General features: G+C 47.0%; 3 protein-coding genes across 3 annotated transcripts; 2 read left to right on the top strand and 1 right to left on the bottom strand.

Moving 5' to 3' along the window:
• Window positions 1-28: 28 nt before the first annotated feature.
• ATP5PB (ATP synthase peripheral stalk-membrane subunit b) lies at window positions 29-3,859 on the top strand. Its single transcript, XM_071578701.1, has 7 exons — window positions 29-185; window positions 275-320; window positions 801-946; window positions 1,472-1,635; window positions 2,119-2,244; window positions 2,774-2,953; window positions 3,699-3,859. The coding sequence occupies exons 1-7, from the start codon at window positions 158-160 to the stop codon at window positions 3,768-3,770; spliced, it is 762 nt and encodes a 253-aa protein (XP_071434802.1). The 5' UTR covers window positions 29-157; the 3' UTR covers window positions 3,771-3,859.
• A 1,025-nt stretch (window positions 3,860-4,884) lies between these two features.
• On the top strand, window positions 4,885-8,138 carry C28H1orf162 (chromosome 28 C1orf162 homolog). The gene is made up of 6 exons (XM_071578820.1): window positions 4,885-4,988; window positions 5,731-5,793; window positions 6,123-6,228; window positions 6,523-6,611; window positions 6,982-7,046; window positions 7,631-8,138. Exons 2-6 carry the CDS (start codon window positions 5,763-5,765, stop codon window positions 7,688-7,690), a joined length of 351 nt encoding a protein of 116 aa, XP_071434921.1. The 5' UTR covers window positions 4,885-4,988; window positions 5,731-5,762; the 3' UTR covers window positions 7,691-8,138.
• A 2,368-nt stretch (window positions 8,139-10,506) lies between these two features.
• On the bottom strand, window positions 10,507-13,066 carry ADORA3 (adenosine A3 receptor). Its single transcript, XM_071578667.1, has 2 exons — window positions 12,389-13,066; window positions 10,507-11,482 (listed from the first exon to the last, which is right to left on the bottom strand). The coding sequence occupies exons 1-2, from the start codon at window positions 12,736-12,738 to the stop codon at window positions 10,885-10,887; spliced, it is 948 nt and encodes a 315-aa protein (XP_071434768.1). The 5' UTR covers window positions 12,739-13,066; the 3' UTR covers window positions 10,507-10,884.
• Window positions 13,067-16,842: the final 3,776 nt, after the last annotated feature.

Genomic DNA, 16,842 nt, shown 5'->3' with positions numbered 1-16,842 from the left:
CGCCCGCCTCCCAGCCCGGCCTCCCCGCGCAACTCTCGCGAGAGCTCCGCCGCCATCTCAGCGCTGAGGCGGCCGGGCGGTCACCGGGACGAGGGGTCGCGTCCCGCCGCTCTCCCCGCTGCTTTCCTTGGGATTCCCGGTGATTCCCGCGCCCACCATGCTCTCCCGCCTCGTCCTCCGCGCCGGTGAGCCCCCCGGGGGGTGGCGGGCGGGGGGTTGCGCTGTGCTGGCCGCGCTCTGCCCTGACGCGCTCTCTGCCCTCTTGTCCCCTCAGCCCCCGCCGCGCTGAGGGCGCTGCCGCCGCCGCCCGTGGCCGTGGGGTGAGTACTGGGGGAAACCGGCCCCTGTCGGTGCTTAAACGACGTTGTTGTGGGGTTTTGGCTTTATTTTCTTCAATAACGCTGTGTGAGGATAAAACAGGGACGGTGGGAAGGGACCTCTGGAGGTTATTTAGTCCCACCCACTTCCTGGAAGGAGGTGCGTCCAATAAATGGCAACTTCATGGAATCGCAGGATGGTTTGGGTTGGAAGGAACCTTAAATCTCATCCAGTCTCACTTCCTGCCATGGGCAAGGACACCTTCCATAGCCCAGGTTGCTCCAAGCCCTGTCCAGCCTGGCCTTGGACACTTCCAGGGATGGGGCAGCCACAGCTTCTCTGCACAGTTTATTCCTGTGCCTCACCCATTACCTACTTCCTTAATTGGAAATGTGTTTGTGCCTCATTTGAGGGTGGTTTGGGGGATAATTCCTGTCTATTTTTTTAATAAAAATCCTAATGGAAGCTTTTTCTGTTTACAGTGTGTTGCACACCACAAGACAACTGCACACAACTCAGCAGAGTTTGGCTCCTTTGCCACCTCTGCCTGAGAAAGGAGGAGAAGTTCGTCATGGTTTGATCCCTGAGGAATTTTTCCAGTTTCTCTACCCTAAAACAGGAGTAACAGGTTAATACAGACTACTTTAATATTTACTAAGACAGGCTTTTACTTTTTGACATTACTTTTACCATTTTTTGTTGTGCTTATGTAGTTCTGTCCAGCAGTTCTGGGTGCTGAAAAAGTAAACTAGTGAAAATCAGGTTTTTTTGCAAGTTGTGAAGAACAAGCCAGTGCAGCACTGCTGGCTCTGAGGTTACACACCCGTGCTTCAAATAAAGGCTAAAAGAATGCCATGAGCTTGGTTTTGTAAGAAAATTTAATTACCTGTTGGTGCTCAAAACACCTGAACAGGGATTTTTGCCAGTTTCTGAATGAGCACAAGCAACAGTGCCACGTGCAAGTTGCTTCCATTTCTGGTGAGATTCCTCATGGCACCTTTCCCTGGGTGGAACTGACTCTGCTCTTTGTCCTGGGAAAAGAGAACACTTCCTGATCTTCTTCTAAGCCTTAAACTCGCTCCCTCTTAGGTATTTGAATTTATTGAGCCTCTTCATGCTTTGTACAAATAATGCTGATCTATTTGTTCTTTAGGGCCCTACATGTTGGGAACTGGCCTCGTGCTTTACCTTCTTTCCAAGGAAATCTACGTAGTCAACCACGAGACGGTGGCAGCTCTCTGTATATTGTCAGTCATCATTTATGCTGTCAAGAGGTTTGGGCCTGATGTAGCAGCTTTTGCTGACAAACTTAACGAGGTAACAAACCATAACTTGGCTTTGTAGTAGTTAATGAGGAATGTTTTTTAAAGTATACATGGCTTCAAACTGGCAGAGGGCAGGGATGGGTGGATATTAGGGAGAAATTCCTCACTGTGAGGGTGGGCAGGCCCTGGCACAGGTTGCCCAGAGAAGCTGTGGCTGCTCCATCCCTGGGAGTGTCCAAGGCTAGGCTGGACAGGGCTTGAAGCAACCTGGGCTGGTGGGAGGTGTCCCTGCCCATGGCAGGGGGTTGGAACAAGATGATCTTTAAGATCCTTTCCAAACCAAACAGTTCTGTGATTCTGTGATGGTGAACCATAACTCTTCTGCCTTGCCATCCTTTAACCTCAGCCCTGGCATGGGGCAGTTCACACAGACATTTCTCAAATGTTACTGCACCATTTCAGAAGTTCATTGCACATCACTTGCTTTTCTTGAGTGCCTGGCATTCTGAAGCATGTGCTTTGTTTCTTCTTTCAGGAGAAACTGGCTAAAGCTTTAGCTGTGAAGAACGAGGCCATCGAGAGTCTCCAGACTGCCATTGAGGAGGAGAAGAAGGAGCAGTGGCGGGTCGAAGGCCGCTCCTACCTCTTTGATGCCAAGCGGGTACGCGGTGCCAGCTCTGCTGCTCACCCCCCTGCAGCCTGCCCTGCCCAGTCCAAGGGCCTCCTGAACTCCAAACAAGTTACAAACTATTTGCTGTCTGTGTGTTGCAGGCAGGGCCACTTTGAACACCTAATCCAGAGACCCAAAAAGAGGGAGAGGGACTTTTTGTATGGGCAGATAATGACAGGACAAGGGGGAATGGCTTCAAACAGGGCAGGGTTAGATTAGAGATTAAGAAGGAGTTTTTTACTCAGAGGGTGGGCAGGCCCTGGCACAGGTTTCCCAGAGGAGCTGTGGCTGCCCCATCCCTGGAAGTGTCCAAGGCCACTTTGGATGGGGCTTGGAGCTACCTGGGCTAGTGGGAGGTGTCCCTGCCCATGGCAGGGCGTGGAAGTGAATAGTCTTCAAGATTTCATCCAGCTCAAACCATTCCATGATTGTGTCAGTTTGGATATAGAACATATTCTGCTTCTGCTTTGCGTTCTTGCCAGACATTAATTAACCTTCTGACTTCATCTTGTGTGTGCAGAACAACGTTGCGATGCTGCTGGAAGCCAACTATCGGGAGAGGCTCATGATGGTGTACAGCGAGGTGAAGAAGAGGCTGGACTACCAGGTGGCCATGCAGGCCCTAAAGCGGCAGAAGGAACAGGATCACATGATTCAGTGGGTGGAGAAGAACGTTGTTCAGAGCATCACACCCCAACAGGTACTTGCTGGTTTTTATCTGCTTTACATTTTAGTCTGTACAAAGATTTGCTGTTCAGGCATTCTGCTTTAAGCCAGAAGATGGTGGATGTCCTTGGGCAACTTCCAAATGTGGTTGCAGAACATTCCTCCTGCTGAGTAAGAGCCAACAACCCATTTCTGGGTACCAGCTCCTTGTGTTGCTGGTGATTTACTAGAATTGTGTGTAGCATTTGTTGCAGCAGCACAGAGCTGAGCTGTGATGAGATGTGTAGCTAACAGGGCAGGGGACTCACTCATAGAGTTCTCTGCGTGATACCACGGCAGATCAAGGTCTGCAGATGGGCTCTGGATGTCCTTGCTCTTAAGGAATGAAACAGAACAAAAAAAAGAACGAAAACATGTCCCCAGCTCTGTGTGCTTTTGTTGCCCAGAGAAGCTGTGGCTGCCCCATCCCTGGAAGTGTCCCAGGCCAGGCTGGACAGAGCTTGGAGCAACCTGGGCTGGTGGGAGGTGTCCCTGCCCATGGCAGGGGCTGGAATGGGATGAGCTTTAAGGTCCCTCTGAATCCAAACCATTCTGGGATTCCATGATTTCCATTCCTGCTTTAATGCAGGTCTTTGGATGTAATCTCTGACTTCATTAGCTATAATTATACCCCCTTTAATCTGTAACTCATGGGTCTAAAAAGGATTATCTAAATGCACTAAGAAGCGTTTTTTGCTTGTTGGAATATCTTCTGAAGGCTGTTTTCCTCTCTCTTGCAGCAGAAGGAGAGCATTGCCAAGTGCATCTTGGACCTGAAGGCGCTCTCGAAGGGCGCACACGCCGCGGTGTGACCTTGTCTGATCCCACTGACATGTCTCAATCCTTACTGGTGGAAACTGTATGGTTCTAAACTGTCATTAAACAAACAAAAAACAACCCCTCTGCTGTGTTTCAGTGTTTCACTTGCAACAGTCATTGCCTCTTTGTGTTTGGAGTCACTGCATGGGTCACACCAACCTGCAGTTGGTTTGTAGTGGGGGATTAGTTGCAACTGCAGCGTGTGTGATCTTGTTGGATTCCTTGTTTGGTCATGAACACTTCCAGAGATAAGATACAGAAATTCAGAGAAAAATTCTGGTGCTAAAACTGATCACTTGGGTTAAACTCTGCCATAACAACCCACAGTTACCTGCTGTCATTGCAGACACGTTGTAAAATCAGAGTGACTTGTGCTGCCATGGACCTGGTCCTGGAGTTGGAGGAGCTCTGAATGAATGTCCTTGTGTTCAAAATGAGCTGAAAATGCCCCTTTCACAACAAAGCTTTAGTGATGCAAGTGTCTTGGTTCTGGGAAAAGAATCATCTGGCAGGAAACACGTCAGAAGCTACCAGAAAACAGCTGAGCTTGTCAATATTAAGTTTAAAACAGGGCAATGGGTAAACTCATTCCAGAGGATTGGATTTTTCTGGATTTTCACAGAGAAAAAAAACACTCTTTTTTTCCTGTGTGTGAAGAAAAATAATTTCATGTGTATTATGATAATACACAGAGTCAGCCTCTCCGTTTTCTTTTCATAGGAAACTTTTCCCTGCAAGATTGTGTTATAATTCAAATATCCCAGCTGAGCAAAGCACTGACCTGCACCAATTCATCCTTTGTGTGCTGGGAAGTGATTTATTTAGTACATGAACTGAAGAGAGCAGAGTGGGGTGTGTCTAATACCCACTGCTTTATGAATTGGTGCAATTTGCAGTGCACTTTACACTTTTCAATACACCACCACAAAAAAAGGTGTTTAAGAACCTTTCTGTGAGCCAGCCTAAGCTGAACCTGCCTTACATTTTTTTTAGATCCAACAGTTCTAGAGAATGCAGGTGCTGAGTTTCCTGTTTTGTGATAATTTAAATAAGAAAAGTGAAGTTGCTCAACTTCCCCATTTTTGTAACCCTGCATCTCAATGACATTGGGGCTTTTAACTGGTGTGACAGATTCTTCTCAAAAAGCAAGTAGTTAAACTTGTGTGCTGACACTCCCTGGGTGTTTTCCACCAGCACTTCCATGGTGGGAGGTAAGATGGAGCTGTACCATTTCTTGTTCCTTTTATTACTGCAAACACAACTCACTGTGAGGCTTGGGGTAGGAAACTGGGAGTTCTTTGTGGTTTCTGGAAGGTGGGCAACAATGGGGTGCTGTAGGAAAAGTGGCAGCAGCAAAGAACAGGGTGTTGATATTTTCATGTTGTGGTATTTTCACATTATTCTCAACATGTGTTTTGCAAACCATGTGGTGAGAAATACCAGGGTAGGGATTTTATAGTAGACTAAGAATCCCTGTCTTTTATCCCTGTCCTTAAGATTCTGCCCCCAAATTTGAGAAGAAAGTTAACTGTTCCTGCCTTGGTGGGAAAAGTCAATTTAACTTCAGAAATGAAAACATCCAGGGGGGAATTTTTCAAAGCTGCTTATTATGAAAATGTTCATAAAGTGCACTGGGTTTTAGCTGTTGCAAAAATAATCCTGTGGGTGCTTTTTAATTCTTAAATGTCCTCATTTTTTTTGGGAAGTAGGCAATGTGCCCATGAAGGCTGAGTGACCACATGGGCAGGAACAAGACACTGAGAAGCAGGACTGATGCTGAGAAGCTGCTGGGTTTGTGTGGCTTTGTGCCAGTTTTATAAGATTCCTAAAAAATGGGTAAAAACTATATCTTAAAGTGAAAAGAGGGTGACAGGTTGGTTTTGCTCATGTACAAATATATATGTATATAAATGTATATAAATGTATAAACTTTTTTCTGTCCCCTTCTTGCAGTTTCTCTTCATGTCCATTAGTGCTTGGAGAGAATGGGAGGCAGTTACTCAAAAGAAACTACAGGTATTTTATTTTAAAAGCAATTTTCTTAGCTGCAGAGTTTTTGACCAAGCTGTTGTGCTGCCCCAAGGGCTGCTGTGGAGGTGGCTTGGCAGATGTGTGGAAGAGCTGCATGGCTGCCAAAGGCTGCCTTGAGACAGTCATGATATGAACAACTCAATTTTCCTGTCTGGTGGTTCCACTTTCAGCCCTCTGCTAGACAAGTATTATGCATAAAATAACACTGCCTTGTACAGCCACATGGCTGAATGTAGTTCTTGTTGCTTGTAATGCTACTGGAGAAATTTATATGTTTTCAAACAAGTTTTTTGATTATTTTTTTTCTATTCCAGTTAGACCAACTTCCACTACTCCCACTGTCCCCACCACTGTCCGTACCACCGTCCCCACCACTGCATCTGACTTACAAGCTCCAGAAGTTAAATGCTCCATTGAAAAGTAAATGCTTCACCTTTATTTCCTGACTCCAAACCCAGAGTTGCCTGAGACTGCAGCCTCCTTCTGCAAGGGAGGGTTTATATGTCATTTATTTAATATCCTGGGGTTTTAAAAAGTTCATTGGAATTTCTTAATCTGTGCACTAGTGATGCTTAATGCAGATACACACATTAACCTCATAAGTTTGGGGATAAAAGTCTTACACTCCATAAAGTTTGGTGAATTTGAGCACTGCTGATGCTCCAACACCTCTGTTAAAACTGAGAATTCTGACTATTTTCTGTGTATCAACAGCCATGAAATACTGTACTTGTCACTGGCCTTCGTCTCTGGGATTCTCCTGACTGTCCTGGTCTTTGCAATCATCTACCTCTGCAGGAAAAGTAAGTGGCACAGTTGAGGGAATAACAGCAGAGTGATGATAACCACAGAAGTTACTTTGAAATTTCAAATTGTATCTGCCTTGAAAAACTCATGTATTGGTGAACAGGTCATTCCTTCCAGGGGTTGCTTTCATGGGAGAATTAACTTGACCACAGATGAGTTGAGGGTTTTTTTGGATGTGGGTTTTTCTCATCCTAACTTTCATCCTGGCCACTTCCAACAGGTGGGCAGGGACTTGGTAGCCCAACCTCTGCCCACTTTGCAGTGCAGGCCTGTAACAGGCTTTACAAAGCAGGTGTCTGTCACCCACCACTGAGCCTCTCCACACACAGTGCACACAGCTGAGGCTGCTCTCCCTCTCCTTCCCAGAGTACAAGAAATCCCACCAAAACTTACAAGAGGAAGCACCTGAGGAATTTGCCAGGAACACCCAGGTAAACATCACAACTGTTATTTCTAACACTTGATGCAGAGATTTCACAGTCTTGGCAGGGTGGTAAATATTCATTTGGGGGTAGGAGGGAAAAGTCACTTGCTAGGGAGACTTGAGTGTTAGTCAGTGGTTCTTTTGACTAAGGAAAAGGGCTTTCTTTGGACACCTAAGGCTTCAGCTTGTGGTTATAGTAGTCCAGGGAGTTACTTGAGGAGGTACTTGGACAACAGGAGGGATGATGCTCCTCTATTACCACTCAGCTGAAATGCCCCTGCATATTTCAAGGGTTCTGGAGCGTAACTAAACCTCTGATTAGGCAAGTTAGGAGAAATCTTTTTAAAAGGCAAGCATTTCTGTGGTTTGCCTTTGTGATATTAATTCTGTGGAAGCCCCTGGAAGAGACTTGACCCAGAATCCTGAGCTAGACTATCACTGGGGTAAACTAGCATAGTGTTTACTAATTTCCCACGTGCAAGGATAGACTCTTCATGGTATGTGGTGCTGAGGACAAATTAAAAGTGCTAAATTCCTGTTGACGTGCAGTGCTTAACACTGTAATGTTTGTGGCTTTTTTCACATCCTCAGAATGAGATTACCTACAGCACTCTGGTCTTCCAGCGGACTCAGACACCACTGGCTGTGTGATGGTGAAGTTCCAAGTGAAATAAAAATGTTTCCACTTTCTGAACATCCAAAACCACCAGAACGTTACACCATGGCCTGCAGTGCTCTCAGAAGGCCAGCACTGCCATCTGTAACATCAGCTATTTTTATGAGGGGAAATTAAGGTCTCCTGTTCCAAGCTGATTGCCAAAGGTTGTGGGTAAATTGAGGGGTTTTTATACATTATTTCCTCATCTGTAGAAATCTCCCTGCACTTGTAAAGTTTCCGTTTGTGTGAACTACCAAAGAGAATTGAGAAATGAAAATGTTTCTCTACATCTATCCATCTCTCTGCCATTGTGTTTCCCTTTTCTGTCACCACTATAGCACTTGGCATATTTTTTTTGATTGCCAAGTGCTCTGGTTAGTTATTTTCTGTTATTGAAGGGATGATAATGAAATGTTTGTGTGCAAATGTCTGTTTCCTGATTGGGTCCTGTAAAAGAAATGCACAATCACAGTGTGGCAGTCAAAAACCTCTGGAAATGCTCATGGATGTGTTATTGCCCACAATGTTCTACATGCATTGTAAAAAGTTAAGAATCATCCTTTGGTCATAAACTAGGGAATAAATTACCACGAGTGACTCTGTTTTAACAGCCATAGAGAAGCTTCTCTGCACATTCCCATGGATGGAAAGTTTGTTGTCCCAGGGAGTGCAAGAATCTCCAACTGCTCAAGGCTGAATGGGAGCAAAGTTTCCTGCTGGCTCAGCTCTCAGAAACCTTGTTTGTGGTCCTCAGAGAGTGCCAGATTCTTGCAAGTATTTCTCTTCCCTGAAAACGCTGATATTTGCTGTTCAAACACCTCTCTAGAGGGACGTCTGGAGCAGGACAAGTGCCTCGTGTCCTGCAAACTCCCATGTGCTGCTGCTGAAATATCTGAGAGGCTCCAGAGGAGCGAGGCCGGATGTGCCACCTGATGGCAGCACCAAGCCGTGGATGGGCACTGGGTTTAATTCCCCTTAAACTGGTGCTTTGCTGCTGACCCATCAGCAGAACAGGGGCTCCACCTCTGCCCGTGGGTTGTCCTGTCTCCTCCTCCAAACAGCTGCTGGAAGTCCAGGGGACCGCTGAAAAATGTGTCTAAACACTTTTCTGTTCTGAAATTTGCTGTGTGGTGGTGTGGGTGAGGCCACAGACTGTTCCACACTATAACTTGTTGTCTTTGCTTTGCAATTATCTGCTCTCATTTCAGTCATGGCAGTTTCTTCAAGTCGTGTTTGATAGAGAAGATGCCATACCAGTTAGCATTTTTAGCTGTGAAGAGATTCAGAAGGGGGTGGTTGTGGTTTATGCATGATATTTTTAAATTTAGTTTAATTTTTGTTTAAAATTACAAGCAGTGTTACTCTGCTGCCTGGCAACAACTGAGAAATAAGGTCTGAAGATTTACCTGGCTTGAACAAATGTGACTTCCCCATACCAGTAAGTTAGAAATGCCAGGGAGGGTGGCTCACCACAGGCTTCCCCCTCCTCAAACCAACTCTGGGATGGTGGGTTTTCATGCAGATGTTTCCTCACCATGAGCTGTGCTGAGACTCAGCACAACCACCTCATATACATTGTGAAACACTGCCAACCACAGCACAGCAATCGTGTGTACCTGGAGGGCTGAGTGTGGTACAGCCCTTGGAAGTGACAGAGAATCTGTTTGTGGTGTGGCTGCTGCTGAGTCCCAAACTCATCCCAGAGCATCCATCTGTCTCTCCCTTTCCCATGCCAAGAGCTCTGTAGGGGCATACACAGCTTTTAGTGGCAGCCATCAGCCAACTCTTACAAATTCCTGTAGCTGCAGGAATTTGGGACAGCTGCATCTGCTAATCAGAATAGAGGAGGGATTGTGTGTCCTCTGTCTTTGGCTCTCCCATTTTCACTGTTCCAGGAGGTTTCTGCTCAAGGTGTTTGTGCTTTTTGCTCCCTAAGGACAAGCTCTCACAACAGGAATGTGTCTGAGCATGGGGAAGTCCAGTATAAATTGTCCAGCTCTTTGAGGGTGAGTGGAAATAGCTCCTGGGTTACATGGTGCTGTGAAGGATGCATGGACAACACTGGTCCGTGGTATTCCCTGGCATTTTGGAGTTGACATCTGGTTGCAATGTTGGAAGGAAGAGCAGGCCCAGTCAGCTTGTTCTCAGAAGGGCAGGATGGCTTCCCCTGCCCTCAGTCCCCTCTCTTCTTCCTCCAAATCCTTGTGCCCTTGGAGTCTGCAGGAATTTGGTGCAGTGTTGCTCCCTCTTTCCTCAATTTATCAAAAACACATTGGCAAAGTTCCCTGTGCATCGTTCTAACGAATAATTTCCTGCTCTTTAGGTGGGACCTGTTTTTCTGCTGAAAGCAATCTGTTCCATCAGTGTTCATTAGGGACCATGTACCAAATTCTGATCTACTTGTGCAGTGGCTTCCTTTGGCTTGTTTATCTATCGAGTTGAATTGTGTAACAAGACAGAGCTTTGGCCTGGGACAAAGGTTACATCAGATAAAAAAATGAGATGACTGATCTCAGCTAAAGGAACAGATGCCAACACTCTCTAAGATAAGTAACAGAATTATGCACTCCCTTTTCTGCCTTTTCTGGACTACTTTTATTATTTAAAGATGGAGAAAAAAGTAGCCTGGCCTTTAATGACCTATTTACAGTTCAACCCATGTTCCCTAAAAATGGGCTGTGTCAGCTCTGCTGTAACAATTAGTGCAATTTCTCTGCCATCCTAGGCAGGACACCAAGTGAAACTGTACAGGCTGGTTTTTGACTGTCATGGGAGAATTCACTAGGCTGAATCAATACAAAATCCATCTAATATTTTTTATTATTCATGAAAATGTGATAACACTGGCTACAGCATAAGTTGACCAGACTCAAGTTTAGTCTAAATGGACAGAGAAGACAAAGGCTGGGAGAACAGTCAGTGAGGTTGTGAGCTGCTGGTTACAAACAGCAAAGAACACATTTATCTTATTTTTCAGTGGACTCAACCAATCCTCATGTAAAAAAAAAACAAACAAAGGCCAACACTAGACAATACTTCTTTCTGTATTTTGAAATAACACATATATTCACATGAAGCTTTAGAGTCACCTTCACATCTACATGATGCTACATTTCCCCATGAGTTTCTTAGCAAAGCCAAGTGGTTCATCAATGATCTGGAATAGAGTGGCAGGCTCAGTCTTTATTTATGACTGTGGGTCTGTCGTTTGCTCCGCGAGAGCTGGGTCTGGTTTTTTGCACAGGATGTAAGTCCTTAAAATTAAAAGGTATGTGGTTTTGAACTTCTTTATCTTGCAAGCGTAGACAATGGGGTTCATGGCAGAATTGGCATGGGATAACAGGATTCCCAAGTACATCAAATAGTCAGGGATCTGAGCCTTGGGGTAAAAATAGAAAATGCAGTTCATAATGCACAGGGGCAACCAGGATATTGCAAACAGGAAGAGAACAAGTGCAAGAGACTTGGCTGTCTTGAACTCCTGCCCATAAAAAGCTCCAGCCCCTCTTATACTGGTAGTGCCACGACCCAGCTTTGTCCTGATGATGTGGAAGATTTCAGCATACAGAGCACACATGATGAGCAGGGGGAAGAGAGTCCACGTGAAGAAGCCAAAATATACCATGTAATCCATCCTCATCACAGACATGAACTGACACTTGAGGAAGTCAGAGTTTCTTGACTTGTTCCAGCCAAACATGGGGATGAGCCCCACCAGCAGGGACACAGACCAGCACAGCCCCAGTGCCCACCAAACTCTTCTCTCCGAAGTGATTCTTTTATACCTGTTGGGGAAGAAAACCCAGGCTGTGTTAAAGAGAAGTGTTTAAAACAGTTAGGGGTGGTTTCAAGAACTCACTTGTTCAGGTAATATAAGTTCATTATCAGAAAATGGAGCATTAGCTTTTTTTTAATGGGGAAACCGAATCCTATCTTGAGACAAGACACAACTCTACATTTATAAGTTACTTTGCAGTGACAGTGAGAATTGTGCTTAACTTCCCCTGTTTATAATTGGATCTTTTTGTCCATATTTTTTGTTTCAATATGATCTTAGTGTTCCTCTTGCCAAGATATTGCAGTCCTTTCTGGAGTGTACCTTCCTCTTTATATTTGGCTTATGCCATTTGTAGGACTAAAATGTGCTTTTGTTCTTTAATTTCATACGTCCTTTCACATAAAAACATTTCTTTGATGCTTGAGATTATGTTTTACATTTTTATTTTAGTACTTTTCCATTTAAATATAAACAGTGAGTGACTTAAGTTAACCCTTAGTAAGTTTGTTACGAATTTTGTGTTTTCAGCAAACACTAAAAGGAGTTTTATTTAAAAGACCTGCCTCAGAAACCCAAAGAAATTTATGGTACACTCAGCATCCTTCCCAGTTAACAAAACAGCTGAAGAGTTTAACAGTTTGGCCACAGACTCATCCTGTGGCAAAACTCTGATCAGTGACAGCACTGAGCTGTTGGCCCTTCATGAGCACCCTGAGGGTCTCCCTGTGCTGCAGCAGCTGCAGAAAGGGGCTCCTGCTCTACAAAGCTCATCTCAGCAGGGATTTTAGGCACAAATACCCACTGCAAGTACTTATTTGTTAGAGAAGGGCCGAGTTGAGGAGGAGGGAGGAGGTGGCACCGTGGGGCACAGGCTGGGCAGGAGCAGAGGCCCCCATGGGGGTGCAGCGCTCACCTGGTGCGCAGCTTCACTCGCAGGTACCTGTCGATGGCAATGGCCAGGAGGGAGAGGATGGAGGCGTTGCTGAAAACCACCATCAGGCAGCACATGAAGAGGCAGCTGTAGAAGTGCACGGTGATGTCCAGACTCACCACGATGGCCAGGGGCACCACGAGGACCCCCACAGCGATATCGGCCAGCGCCAGCGACACGATGAAGTAGAGTGTCACATTGTGGAAGGTCGAGCTCAGCTTCACCACCCAGATCACCAGGATGTTGCCCAAAGTGGCAAACAAAGCCACCAAGCACTCGGTGCCGATGTAAATGCCGTGCAGGCTGCTCTGTGCCAGGCTGTTGTTTGGCATGATGATCCTTCTGCCCTGGCTCGAGCTGCAGGAGGAGACACGGGCATCGATGACCCTGTGTGGGATTTGCCTTCAGTTTCTGGTGCTCAGTTGTTCCAGTGACTTCAATGTGCAAACTTCTTTGGGAATTTCACGTCCTCTGCACTCGGGCAGTGAATCAGGTGTTGCCTTCACACAGAGCAACAAACACCTCAGCATCCAGGAACTGTTCCCTCCTCTGGAGACACCTCCTGAAGCCACAGCATCCCTTCAGCAGCCTTGTGTCAGTGAAGTGATTTGGAAGGCTATTTTGGAGGAAAAAAAGGAAAAAGCTTCCACTCTCCTACTTACCAAGGATTAATAAGCAAATATTGTAACTGCTTCCTCTTTCAAGCCACAGTTTTAGAAGTCAGACGACGTAAACCACAGTTGACTGCAAAACTGCCACTTATCACTTGAGATAATCTCTCTGCAGTCACTGTGGCAAATGAGACAGCTCAGGGGATGTTCAAGAGCAATGCACTGAACTCCAATACCTGATGTCATTCGAGTGTACCAGTCCAGTTAAGGCCCTGAGGTGGCTGAAAAACACTTTTATTTGGACCTGTCTCAGCCTGACAAGAACACTCATAACACAGTGATGTTTTCAGTGAGAGCCCTCATTTCTGCTGGAAATCAGTATGACAGCCAAGCTTGTCGTGTTCAGAGAGTGCCATACTTTCCTGTGCCTGGTTTGTGGAAGATGAAGAAACTGAGGGAAGGTGTGGGAAGTGATGGGAAGTAGCAGGGAGAGGGAGTGAAAGCTGTGATGTGCAGGCAGCCTGGCAGTTGTGGTGCCCCACTCCTTGATTTGGGTCTGCAGTGAAAGAGCTGCTCCCATTCCAGATGGAACTGAGGAAAGGGGCAAACAGGAGCTCACTGCCATGAGCTGCAGAGTGACCTGGTTCTTGGGCCAGAAGGATGTTTTGGTGGAATAACTGCTGGGAATATGGGAAGCTGTGTATGGACAGTCCCAGCCTTTAACTGACCTTTGCACTGCTGGCAAAAATCAGAATGAGGAACCTGACATATTGAGGCAGAGGAGGGAGAAGCCAGTTTTTGACCTGCCTCGTGGAGCTAAAAACACAATTCAGTGTATTATTTCTTAATGGGTCAGTGTCCTGATGGACATCAGTGACAAATGGTGTCCCTCAGGGGTCTGTATGGGACCAATGTCCTTTAGTGCCTTCACTGATGACAGACAAAGGGATTGAGTGCTGGATAGGGGAGAGAAACTATCAGGAAAGGCTTGTGGGTCAAGGTGTAAGGACAGGGAGAGGTCACTTGGCCATTACCAGGACAGGCAAAACAGACTCACTTGGGGAAAAATTAATTACTGATCAGATCAGAGCAGGATAATGAGAAATCAAACCAAACTGTCAAGGCAGAGGCTGGCTCCTGGCAGGAGAGTGTTCACCATCTGAGAGTGCTCTGACACAGCTTGACGGGGCAGCAGCACCCACCGGTGGAAAGGAACTTTGGGATGGGAGGAATCGAGTGGCCTCTGTGCCAGGTGGTGTTTTCACCAGCCCAGGAGTTTAATAGCCCTGGATCTGCTCCTCCCTTTTCCTTCAGGGGCAGGTGCTTTCCCATGAGGACACCGAGGGCAATGCCACCATACCCAGCTGAGCTGCACCCGCCTGGCTGGGGCCAAATCGGGCTGTTTCCACCCAGCACCCCCTGTTCTGTTCCCAGGTTACTGCTGGGAACAGCACAAGGTGCACTGATACTCTTCAGATGTTTCCTCCACCAGGGAGCATCTGTTTCCTGTCCTAAATATGACAGAACCAGGGTGCTGGGCTGCTGTGATTCCTCTGTCACCAAAGGACAACCCTGTGTCCTTCTCCTCTCCCTGCTCCACATTAGCACAGCTTTCCCTCAGCCCTAGGGTGCTGTCAGTGCTGCATCCTTCCTTCCATGGGCACTCAGCTCTTCTCCCAGTTCCCTCCTTCAGCCCCACTCTCAGGAAACACTGGGCTGGAGGTTTTTACAGCTTGCAAAGTGATTAAGCACTCCCTGCCCAGAGGAGCCAAATGGGGCTGGAGCGTGGGATCAGGGAGCGTTTTGCTGTGGAAATCAGCTCTGCCCTGCCCTTCTTGCTCTTTACTTACAGGCATCCAACCCCAGATCCCGACTGGAAGGCTTCCTCCTCCACTTCCCTGCCCAATAGCTCTCCATAAGCATGCACTGTGCTCCTGCTGGGAGGCTTAGGGAAGCATATGCCAGTAAAGCTGGCAGCAGGAGGGGCTGTGGGTAAGAAGGATCAGGCTTAGCTGCCTGCAGGTCCAGGATTCATTTCTCCATTCCTCCATGGTATCAGGTGGGCATCAGCCATCGAGCAAAGGCAGAGGGTCTGCTCTGGACAAGAGGGAGGATGATGCTGAGGTGGATGATACAGTTGTTCATCAGCCCCTGGGTTGATGGCTGAGAACTCCAGGATCCACTTTGTCCCAGCCTGTTCCTGTCACCCAGAACAGCTCAGACCTTCCCCCATGGCTGCACTGATATCAAAAGCTGTAGCTCAGAGCTGTGTCCAGATGTGCAGGTGTGACCCACCCTGAGGTGTAGGAAAGGACCAGATAGAAGGGACTTTGTTCGCCAACAGCTTTTACTCCTGTTCCTGCTGTGTGGCATCCAACCGGCTCTCCCGTGCCCTGCTCTGCCTGCCCAGGCTGCATCCCCAGAGAAACTCAGCCCTGGGTTTGTTGCCACCCAAACCTGCCTGGCTGTGAGCAGGGCAGCAGCTGGAGTAAGGGTGTGAGCCAGCAATTTAAGGCTTTGGTTTAGATTAGGATTCAAAGGTATATTTTTAGATCATGTTACGTAGCTGAGGTGGCGGTGCCTGTGGACAAGGAGGCTCAAGGGGGAGCCTGTGCCAGGCAGGTTGGGATGAGAGCTGGGTGATTCCTGTGTGCTACAGCCCAGGGATGTCATAGTGAGATAGGGTTAAACAGCATTTCCCATCCTGATCCCTGAGCACTTGATGGTTTTGCCATTTAAAGGCCGTACTCGGCTTGCTGAATTCTTGGATGGCTCCAGCGAAAGGCTTCCAACTATTCCCCGAGGATCCTCCTACATCCTGGTGAGATAAGGATCAGGAAGGGAAGGTCTCTGCAATCTCAGCTGCGGCTTTGAGCACAGATTCCCTTTTCACTTTGGGGGTGGAGGGGAGGAGAACAAACTTGCTAGAAAAAAATTATTTCTAAGTGACACACAGAAAAAAAAATCTACAACAATGACCTTATCATGTGAGTCAACAACAGCCTTTGTTCTGGTGGGGCTGTATAACACTTGCAGGGAAGAGAAGGCAGCCTTCTTGAAGGCACCTTCCTTGGAGTGCCCTGTCTGGGACCCCAGTCAGGGTTTGGGGGTCCTGGTTGCCCCCCAAGCCTGTGCTCACACAGTGTCAGGGTACCCAGGCCACAGATGCTCTCACTGCCTTGAGACGTCAACATCCCACACCTCATTCCTTGTTCCTTACATCCCAGCACTCCTGCTCTTCTGCCAGGAGGTGTGGAGGAGGGTTTTTTCTGGGACTTCAGAATTTAATCTTTATAGGGGAAAAAAAGCAGCTCATAAACAAAGAGGTTGTGAGTGGCGAGGACTGTCCTGGCTCTTCCCTGCCTGGGAAGGAAGTAAAAGCAAATCAGAGAGAGGATGTGAATGTGGAGCAGGATCACATCTGGTGTGACAGAGTGATTGTGGTGTGGTGAATATCGAGCCAGAGAGAGGCTGGAGCCTGGCATGGGTGACCAATGTTACATGACTTTGTGCCTCAGTTTCCCCATCCATGGTAAGAGGAGGGTCAATCTGGTCTTGACGGAGCTGGGAAGGGCTGGACAGGAGCAGGGCCCTTTTGATCTCCCTCTGAAACTCCCCATTTGGGATTGTTTCACCTGCCCCTGCACGTGGAGGTCCAGAGATGTTAGAAAACTGCTGTCAGTACTTCTCACAGATGTGAAAACCTGAAGAAACCTCTCCCCTGGCACACACACAGCTGTGCTGAAAGGCAAAGTTCACTGCCCTTAGAATGCAGATTTGGTTCCAAAGATGATTTCAACCACTGTCAAGAGCAAATTGTCAGCA

Source organism: Pithys albifrons, chromosome 28, assembly GCF_047495875.1.
Source record: "Pithys albifrons albifrons isolate INPA30051 chromosome 28, PitAlb_v1, whole genome shotgun sequence".
Taxonomy (NCBI): Eukaryota; Metazoa; Chordata; class Aves; order Passeriformes; family Thamnophilidae; genus Pithys; species Pithys albifrons.
The sequence above is the reverse complement of the archived record's forward strand: the minus strand, read 5'-3'. Positions and strand labels throughout refer to the sequence as shown.

What these genes read in the sequence shown, in the direction of transcription:
- ADORA3 (XM_071578667.1), bottom strand. Translation starts at nt 12,738, where the DNA reads ATGCCAAACAACAGCCTGGCACAGAGCAGCCTGCACGGCATTTACATC. An exon ending in CGAGTGAAGCTGCGCACCAG is followed by an intron (nt 11,483 to 12,388) that starts GTGAGCGCTGCA and finishes CTTCCCCAACAG; the next exon opens with GTATAAAAGAATCACTTCGG.
- C28H1orf162 (XM_071578820.1), top strand. Translation starts at nt 5,763, where the DNA reads ATGGGAGGCAGTTACTCAAAAGAAACTACAG. An exon ending in TTACTCAAAAGAAACTACAG is followed by an intron (nt 5,794 to 6,122) that starts GTATTTTATTTT and finishes TTTCTATTCCAG; the next exon opens with TTAGACCAACTTCCACTACT. An exon ending in CATCTACCTCTGCAGGAAAA is followed by an intron (nt 6,612 to 6,981) that starts GTAAGTGGCACA and finishes TCTCCTTCCCAG; the next exon opens with AGTACAAGAAATCCCACCAA.
- ATP5PB (XM_071578701.1), top strand. Translation starts at nt 158, where the DNA reads ATGCTCTCCCGCCTCGTCCTCCGCGCCG. An exon ending in CCGCCGCCCGTGGCCGTGGG is followed by an intron (nt 321 to 800) that starts GTGAGTACTGGG and finishes TTCTGTTTACAG; the next exon opens with TGTGTTGCACACCACAAGAC. An exon ending in ACCTCTTTGATGCCAAGCGG is followed by an intron (nt 2,245 to 2,773) that starts GTACGCGGTGCC and finishes TTGTGTGTGCAG; the next exon opens with AACAACGTTGCGATGCTGCT.